The sequence below is a fragment of the Austrofundulus limnaeus genome, unplaced genomic scaffold (assembly GCF_001266775.1).
Source record: "Austrofundulus limnaeus strain Quisiro unplaced genomic scaffold, Austrofundulus_limnaeus-1.0 Scaffold57, whole genome shotgun sequence".
Taxonomy (NCBI): Eukaryota; Metazoa; Chordata; class Actinopteri; order Cyprinodontiformes; family Rivulidae; genus Austrofundulus; species Austrofundulus limnaeus.
Genome location: NW_013952459.1, coordinates 1,668,671 through 1,678,839, shown reverse-complemented (window position 1 = coordinate 1,678,839; position 10,169 = coordinate 1,668,671). Strand labels below are relative to the sequence as shown.

At 35.4% G+C, this 10,169-nt stretch overlaps 1 protein-coding gene across 1 annotated transcript in view; it reads right to left on the bottom strand.

Annotated features, from left to right (window-relative positions):
• The window catches only part of astn2 (astrotactin 2), a 259,339-nt gene that overhangs the window by 228,665 nt on the left and 20,505 nt on the right, over positions 1–10,169 (bottom strand). Inside the window, exon 2 of the mRNA XM_014009306.1 lies at positions 535–722. Within this exon, the coding sequence (XP_013864760.1) occupies positions 535–722 (188 nt within the window). The remainder of the gene's footprint in view (positions 1–534; positions 723–10,169) is intronic.

Genomic DNA, 10,169 nt, shown 5'->3' with positions numbered 1-10,169 from the left:
GTCAGATCCCACTGAGATGACAGATCCCTTTTGCAAGCCAGACCTGGGTTGGAAGGCAACCTATTGCGCATGGTTTTAGTCTGTGGGAGGAAACTGGAATACCCAGGGAAAACCCACACAAGCACAAAGAGAACATGCAAACTACACATAGAAAGACCCCCGGTCTGAACCGGGGATCGAAGCCAGGACCTCATTGCTGTGAGGCGTCAGTGCTATCCACTGATTCATTGTGCTGCCAAATGTATTATTTATTGTTAGCCCTTCAAATTTACCATAATGATGTCAGTTATGAATCTCTTTCTTGAATGACTAGTTAGTTGTCAAAATCTGAAACCTTTCATKGCATAATGCAGCATGTTAAATTTACAGAAAAACTGAAACTCCAGGAAGTAAAAAGCTCAAACATGTTGAACAGTATAACCACGTCATTAAATGATCAGATAGTAAGAAAAKGATGTATTAGAATATATGCTTCAATACCTGATAGAAAGCCATGAAATGTAATGTGTTCCTTAGTCTAGATGTAGAACTTACCATCACAGAAATGTGCAGCAAATGCATGTGTTCATGCAACACATGAGCAGGCTCCCGGGCCGTGGGTTGGGTTGTCTGCAGAATGAGTTCTGATTCAGTCATGGAGACGTGGAAGTACAGAGTCCCATTTTCCAACCACTGCTGCTTCCAGTGTACCTGAGAAATATCTTCTCCTGTACCAGACATCTCTGGGACAAAAGACAGAGAAAAAAAAAGCAAAAAATAAGAAAAATAGTTATACAGATCTAATTTCAAGACTTTTAAAGAGACTAGACTTTTGTCTAGTAATGGATATGTCTTCCTAAACTTATTCCGATAAAACTGAAAASAGGAAACATACAAACATTCAGACATAAATGCAAAACTAGTAAGAAGAAAAACATAAGAGCAAGGTTTTGCTCATACTGTTAGGTGTGACAAATAAGTTAAAAAAATTACGTTTAGTGCAAAAAAGTCATAATAAGCCAATGCATTCCATTTTAATCAGTTTGCTTTTAAAGAAAGTTGTTGATGCACACACAAACAAAATAAAACATTCTCAATATTTAATTCGGCTTATGCAAAATTAAACATACATTATATTAATGGGAATGAGTTTCAGGTGAGGGTTGACACTGAGGTTCTTTGTGTAATAAAAAGCTAGAAACAGGAAAATAAAATAAAAAAGAATTAAAAAACATAAAAAAGGAAGGGAGAAAAAACTCATATGCYCCAAAAAAACAAAGCAAAAAGAGAGCAAAGGGCCTCACCATTCTATCTTGTAGTGGATCATGACACAGGAATCTAATCCAGTGGGAATAATTGTAAAATAGTATGAAGAAACCTCAGGGAATCTTAGATGGCAAAGCACGATAGAGTTTTTGCCATGAGGTGGTGGTACATGGGCATAGGYAATCGTTGACATCTCCTATCAGTGGCAGGTAGCAAATGACAAATGTTTTTTGGTGCAGCAGGTTATTAACCTGCTGCCTCTGGGTCAGAGGACATGGGCAGCAGGGGAGAATACCATTAGCTGTGTTCAACAGAGCCRCAGGCCTTAATGTGCAGAAAGAGTGATTGCAAAAGAGATGAAAAATTGGGTAAATAATTGTACATTATCAGCTTTTAATGTCTAATTATTATACGTTTTGGACTTTTATTATGGAAAATTTCCCTTATTTAWTTCATATTTCTTGATCAATGACAATCTATTGGTTGTCAAAGTTCATACAGCAATTTGTTATAATTAATTTGGAATAATGATCTGCCACAGCTCAAACCCATCAGGGGAGGCATTGGGGGCGAGGAATGAGATTAAAAATTGTAAAAATGAAACATCTAATGCACTTCTATAACATTGTATGAAGAACTAAATACTATTTTAAAGGAAGCAAAGAATTATGTATTTTCCARGCACATAGCTCAATTCTCTACCACAATCATATAACTGTTACATTTAGTTGTTATGAAAATGCTGTATATATTGAAAATAARTTTGACATTGCATTATAGCCTATCTAAACTTGTTGCAATTGTYCTCTGATTCTTTAAAAACCTCCTACTGTTTCTGACACTCCCACTTCAACACATTTTCACAACAATACTTTGGGGTAGGGGTAYTCTGTGGGGCAGGAGCTTGGCTGCAGACAGCACTCCTGGGAGGAGCTTTGTACAAATAGGTGGTGCTTTGTTCCAGCAAGTGTTTAGGTAGCTTCACATGGCTACCATTGGAGATTCAAGGATTTCTCAAACATGCATGAATGAGTCAAAGCAACACTCAGGGCATGTTTTTTTGATGAGGGAATGATTGTGACTTTATATTAAAGCTCAAATAAAGCTGATTTTGCATATCACCCTGGCTCCCTTTAAAAAAAAGTTTTAAAATGTGGTCAGTAATATAAATATTTTTAATGCCCAAATAAATATGTGATATTAGGTAATTTTAGGTATAACTTGAACCTCCCTGTGTTTTTGAATACACTGGAAATATCCTTTTTCTTATCACTGTCCTGGAAAATACTGTATAAGTTTCGCTGACTACAGGTTATGATAAAATGTTGTCGAGTGTGAAATTCTTAAACGCCCTAACAGCCTGGTTGTTATTAAGCTCTTTATGTGTAATCTGTGGGTTGAAGATATGCCACTTCACTTTTCACCTTGGAGATAAAGCTTTGTCTGCTGGGCCTTCGGTGACGTGCCTCCTGCCATCTGTTACTGTGGTAAACAAAGCATATTAGGCTGCTGTCAGAATCGCTCTAAAATCTTGCCTCCAGACTTTGTAGATTTCAGATAGCTTTAAAAATCTATAACWGCTCTTTTAAAGACAGCTTGGTTCAAATTAGGTGTTTCTCCTTCAAAATGGAAAACAAATCAAAATGTAATTAAAGCAGTGTGTTTGAAGGACAGAAATAGGTTTTAAAAGTGTTCCTTTTTTTAAACAAGTGTTTTGTAGATGAGTGAGCATAGTAATAGTGCTATTTTAAGATGAAAGGAATGGACATCTTTGTGTCCTTCTCAGTAGAGCTCTTCGACTTATCATTGGGCAATAAGCCAGACTTTAGCATCATATAGGTGTATGCTCTCAAGCTTTATTATTAATTTATTAAGGGGAGCAACATTCACATGCATATGTGCATGACGGTGAGCACATTCTTTATAAGCCTGACTGAAGCTGGTCTGCCCTCAGCAAGCGTGTGCAATGTTTTCTAAAGGAGTCCAAGGACGAATCAAAGAAAATATAATAATAGTAAACATGAATTAGAGTTAGCTACACATTAAATATTTTATATCATTTCTTAAGGCATGTCACAAGACAACAGCAGGGTGTCAATGCACAGGTTTAAAAATGTGAGAATCCATGGCATTTAGTTTAGAAGAAATTATGTCTTTTAAGATAGGTATATTTTCAACAGCTCAGCGAAATAATGGGTTTGAATGTTTTTGACAGTGACGTGAACAAAAAGGTTTGTTGGAAAAAAGTATCATCTGAAGTCTGAATTGTCTTTTTTTGACCACCACCTTGCACCATTATAGTAAAATACTGCAATAGATGTATCATAAGTACTCTGTACATTGGTCAGTGTTGTTATCCCTTATGTTAAATACAAGGTTCTAAATCTGTATCCAGTTTGGCAAGCAAAGCTCTTCATCCAACATTGCTTTGCATTCACTCTGTTTTATAAATCAAATGCACCTCATGGGTCTGAAGAAGGTTGATGTGCCTCAAATTTGCCAACTTTCTACTTTCTAACACGCTGCACTCRGAAGGGGGTAATGTCTGGCTGTGGTTGCCAGAAAACTTGTGTTCTCATTTTAATGTAATACTGAACTCAAAACAGGTTCACTGGAAGGACAAAACACACAAAAACAAACATAGTGTATGGAATCTAGTGCAGAGAACAGTACACAAAATATTGAGGAGAAAAAAAAAACAACCACACAGAGCACCAAACACAAAAAACAGATCCTCAGGTAAAAAAAAAAAAAATCAGCTGTCCATATCACTGTCCAGAATAAGGGTTACTCTTCTAAAGACACAAATGCACAAGTTTTGAATGAAAAAGATCAATGATTTGAGTTAAGGAAGCCTATAATACTTAATATGGTMTTAAAACTACACTACTGTGTATTCCAAGCTCTTAAGATAGCATGATGTAATGTCTGTCCAAAACTCAGCAGCTGTATGAAAAAAAAAAAATCCTACTCATTTTGTCTGCCAAAATTACTTGTTTATTTGTAGAAAGTATTTTGACCTTTAAAATAAGTAYGTTCTAGTATTATACCTGTTTATTTTAGCTTGGTTTAAAAAGGCAATCAAACAAAAGGGTCTAGCTCAGTCAGGATGAAGGCAAAATAACTTACTGAATGTTCTTGAAACTGAGTGCTAAATTACCAGTGGAATGAAGCTACTGGACATTTCTGCTGTTCTCAATTCAGTGAAGYGAAGTCTTCTACCAGATGGCAGGAGATTAAAGAGCATAAAGAAGGGGTGACTAAGGTAATACCACAAAGACTTCAGTCCATAGCTCTTTGAGTATGGGTGAACTGGGCACTATGTTATCTAAWAGTCAGTGACTGAGCACTTTGTTTTAGGCTCAGAAGTACTAAGCTCAACTGCAATGTACACTTACTGGAAAATATACTTACTGCAATTTTGAAATGTTGCTCATTTCACCATGAGTAGAAAACTCCTCTTCAATGATTATGTAGATGTTTGCACTAAAAATCTGCCTGCATTGAGTAACTCAAGGGACACATATCCTACCAAAAAAAAAAAAAAGTAAAAAGTGAAACTCTCTACAGAGTCTCAAGCAAGCACTTCAGAGCAAAATATACTATACACATAATATTTTCCTACACAGGGGAATAGTGCGTTCCAGTTAAGATGGATTCCACTATATTTCTGCTTCCCAGCATTCGGGACATTATATAGACTGCATCCAAGTAGTCTTTGAAGTATTCACTCTAGTTACTGAGTTGCAATCACTAYCAGAAAATCCCTTCTGTTATTTACATAGGTATGCTTTAAATATGGTCAGTCACTTTTCTGCAAGTRTACACAACTACATTTTACCAAACAGTTCCATGAATGTGGACCACAAACAAGCAGCTGGTATGTATGCAAAGATCATTAGTAAATATCCTTGAATAACCCTATATCGTATCATTAGTGGCCTTCTATTAATGTAACGACTTATTTTATTAGGGGAAATGGAAGTTATATTCCAGCCCCCGGGTAAAGACATCACTCACCAGCCATCAAGCTCACAGGAGGTGTCCTGGAATCACAGGCAGATACACACTTGCTCCAAATCCAAGAACACTGCTAGCATATTACAACCATGCTGAATGAGTTTTGACACAGCAGGTGGTAAGTTATGAAAACCACAGAAAGGCAGTGCATAAAGAACAGTCGATTTCAGTGCTTTTGTCTTCCGAAGTTAATGAATGACCATAGGATGTTGAGTTTTATGTGACGAATCCTGTGAATAGATCCATTTATTGGGCTACACAGCAAACATCCTTCTCTAATTTATTTTATTTTTTCAAATTGAAGGTTTTAAGCTCTGATAGCCTTCATGGTGTATTCATTCAAAAATAAAATATAAAAAACAAATGCAAACATTAATTGCTAAGAAGTAAAACTAAATATTTTTTTATTAATTCAATCAGTGTGTCCATGGGATTTGTTGCATCAATACAGGTACAATAAAATTCCACTTAGCACAGACTAAAGTTTTGCGTGAGTTGAAAAAATTCTAATGAAATGAATAAAAACTTTTAAAAACTTTAATCTCACAAATCCTATTTTATGACGTTTACATGCTTGATTTATTGCATCATCTACGGYTTCTCATCTTTTTACAAGACATGTTGCATGAAAATGTGTCAGCGGTGTAAAACCTGTGCTTCCTCTGTAAGGTAAGAGAAGGATGAGGAGACAAAACCGCTGACATTAGGCCTGTGTCAGTGTCCAAATGTTTAGCTGATGGGACACCTGAGAGTGCTGTCTCTTCAATAATGGCCCCRGTGTGCTGGTTCAGCTCAGATAACTCTAAGCAAGCCAATTCTTATCCTGGGCATCCAATTGTTTCCATTGCATCTCAGGGTTTTTTTTTTTTCCACTTTTTTGCTATAATTATTCATTTTGGTTTTATTTTCACAACTGAAGTCCAACTTCATGTTTTGGTTCAGTGATTCTGTGCCTTTCTGTTGATACAAGGAGATAAAAAAAACAGTGCATTTGGCATTTTATCATAGCTTGTCTGCTGTCTGCCATCCCTGTCCAATCTTTTTTTTTTCTTTTCAGAATTCCTGACTTGACATTATTGACAAGTTTAGACTATTTCTTGTTTCTTTTTGAAGAACCTCATCTCTGCTTGGCTGGTCAGTTACGTATGCTAATCAGAAACCATTGTCATGTGTTTTGAATTTTCAATTGGCTTCATCGTTACAGGAAAACAAGAGGAAACTAGTCTGACRTTTCAGAACATGCCAGGAATCTGACAAACATTTGCAAACTTGAACCTTATTATATGATAAAATTAAACTCTTTGGAACATAAATAAAAACTTATTTCCAAAATGTTCATCTAACAATAAGAACATAAAAGACAGCAGAGGGTTAGTGTATGCTCAAGAATATTTTGAATAATTACAGGGCTGAGGATTGAACCCCTTCTAGTTTCTGGGTGGAAGAAAACCTCTACCACTAAGGCAAAGCCAGCACACAGCCACAATTAAACAGGATATTAGTAACCGTGCTCAAGAACCGTTGGATTCTTATCTACAGTATATCTCCTCTTCACTCATCAGTTAAAGAAAAGGAGGAACACAAATAGGAAATCCACTTCTAAAGATTGTTGGAATWCCTAACTTGGTATGTTAGCCAACAAACCTCCAGGCATAATGTACATCATTTTTATACAAAGCTTATGCAATAGTAACTCAAAATACACAAAAATATGTTTAGATTATTTTTTTCATCAATTTTTCTAGTAGTTGGGGCAACACTTMCAGCTTCCAGCGAGCCTTCTTGTGTTTTCTTTCATTTACACAAATATGCTTACCTTTACATATTAAAAAATAACATCCATGATACCTATCATTTGCAATGTTACCCTAAACCTTACACATTTTTCTGTAACCTCATTTATTTATATTTCTTGGCCATTCCTAATCTTTTCTTCATCATTTATAAAAAAAACATCCTAGAAGTGCTGCATGTAATTCTAGCTTCACTGCACCTCTCACATTATTGAACATTCTGCCTTCAACAAGAGTCACTTCTACTTAGTGCAGTCTCTCAGCGATGTATATTCAATGTGATGAGATCCTCCAACATCAAAGTATTCCAACACAAATGCATTGCAGCAGATAAAACTGTAATCCTACGCTAATGCTGCTTTCCCAAGAAAGAACATGACATGTACAAAGGCTTAAAAAAGAAAGAAAGATGAAACACACTCTTGCTCGGAAGTTTTTGTTTACCTTTAATCAAGACCGCTTGAAATACAGTTTGCTTAATCAAAATGTAAACCACATATGTTCACTGATAGTTCTTTGTATTCAGTAAACAAATTCAGTTTTCTACTTCTGCCAAACCAAAACTTTCTTAGATGCTTATTCTTGTTGCAAATAGTACACCAACAGCAGACACAACATTATTTTGCAACATAAACTACAGTATAGAGCATATTGTGCCTGAGTATTTTTTTTTTAAATTTATATGAATTTGTAAGCTAGTCCACAAAATGGGAGGAGCAACTGCAAAGGCAGGCTCACCTCTGTTTAAATTTGGTGTAGGGAACAAATAGCATCTGTTTTTTTTTTTTTAGATAGCATCTTTTTTTTTGTTCTTGCTGAACTTAAGGGCTGTAAAATAAATAGTGTCCAGCTCATGTAAAGCCTTCAAGACAATGTCAACATATTTGCTGTAATAAACAGGAAGCCAATGGAGTGAGCTCAGTGCAGGTGTAACAATCATCACTAGGGCTGTGTATTGGCAAGAATTTGGCGATACGATACATATCATGACAGAGGGGTCACAATACGATATATCCCGATATATTTCAATATGCTAAACAAGGCGATATATTGTGATATTTTTGGTCCAAAAATTCTATTAAATAAAAACCTCTTACTGGAGAAAAAAAAAATCAAAATTCATTGTCTCAGAAAATTCTAATATTACATTGACATACTTTTGATGCATTTAGCTGTGTTCTGCTTTGTATGTATTTTATTTTATTTGTTTCATATTTCATCCATGTGTAGTGGTCACCCTGGGTGGAATAAACGTTCCACCTGCCTTTGACCTTGACCACGGAAGGCCTCCTTTAAAGAACAGAACTCTGTTCAATTTTTATGGTCATAACATGTTTTCTTAAACAATTAAGGGACATTTTATTTCATTTTATTCTCTATAATCANAGTAGAAACTAATTCTAACTTGGTGCACTGGTAAAATTATAAACATTAAGGGCAAACTTGTAGATTGGAGTTTAATCTTGAAACAAAACTGTCTCAAGTTTCAAAGGGTTTAAACTAAAATGGAATTGCAAGAGAAAGTGTTGTTGGATACGTTAATATTTTAAGAAACTAATAATTTTCTCGATCACTAAGAAGTGATTGAAAAAGGTTGCAGGAGAAGAGGTGGGCTAAAGTGTATACTTTTGCTCACTCTTTTGAGCATATGAAAATTGTATATTTGTAATGCTTCTGTTATCTTCTGTTCAATAAAACTTATTAACAAGGAAGAAAAAAAAGAGTACTTCAGCTAAAACATTCCATCACTGTGAATTTAAATTTAAGAAACATCATACTGAAAAAAATAAAATAAAAAAACAACATTGGTAACAAAACTTAACAATTTTCTTTGTCGTCTTTCACACATTTTTACGAGAGGAGAACACTTTCAGTCAGATGTTTACATAACATAGCTTTGGTTCGAGCACCTGAACAAGCCACTCGAAACCCGCTTCTTTTCCCGCTACCGCATTCAAGCACAACTGGTGCGCACAACTTACTAACTGGTGCACATGAGATACTAACTGGTGCGCATGACTTACTAACTGGTAGAAACGAGACACTAACTGGTGCGCACGAGATAGTTTTTTTTTTTTTTCCCCATTCCATTCCATGCCCCTTTAGGGGCTCAGTAGATTCCCATGTAACAGGGAGTGTTTAAAAAAATAGACACCTGAAGCAAAATCTTTTGCAAACAAAAGGTTAAAAACAAGTAAAAAATTATTCTCTGCCAGAATGTGTTTACCCGCAAACAATGCTTTGCAAAACACGTGTGTAATGTAGGACATTTCATTTTAGTTTGGCTCAGCTTAACAGAAAATGGCTCTACAGAGAAAAAAAAAGCACCTCCTCTTTGCTTCAGTCTGGAAGGCATCACTAGAGTGAATGAAATGAAATCAATAACATAAAATAACATGTTTTCATCTCAGTATATTAGATGTTGGCTTCTTAAGCCACTCAACCTTTAACAGTTGTCAGATCAATGGATTTGACAGTAAAAAGCTTGTTTGAATTCATGACGAATCGAATTGAGCCAACATTTATTTTACTTATGAAGATATCAGAAAACACAGCACTCAGGTCAAAAATTACACTGAGATAGAGAAAACAAAAAAATGGCTCAAACTCAATTAAGTTAAGGACAAGAGAGCACGTCTCCTAGGAGCTTTCATCCATTAGGAGACTGTAATAATGACATATAAATGCAATTAATAAGACTGATGAGAGGCAACATTCTGGCAATCATCTACCTACTTTATCATCATTGCGAGTTTGGCAAATTCTAGTAGATAAGTGCATGTAATAGAGAAAGCACTAAGGAATAAATTCATCATCAGGTTGTCCAGCAGTTTTTTTTTTATTAATAAATCATCTGGCATCATTCAACAAGTGAAAAATGTCAATACAAGCCTTAAATAGAATGAATGTTTTAAAGAGAGTGTTGCGTTAACATATACTGTTGTCTCATTATTCAGACTTTGATAACTGTCTTTTAACGTTTAGCACAGATTTAAATGACATTTGAAATAATAATTTGGACACTTTCAGTTTTAATTTCACTGGAACACATAGTGGAATATTTACCACTGGTCAAAAGTGATTTTTCAAGGCTTTATTCAGACTTGACTG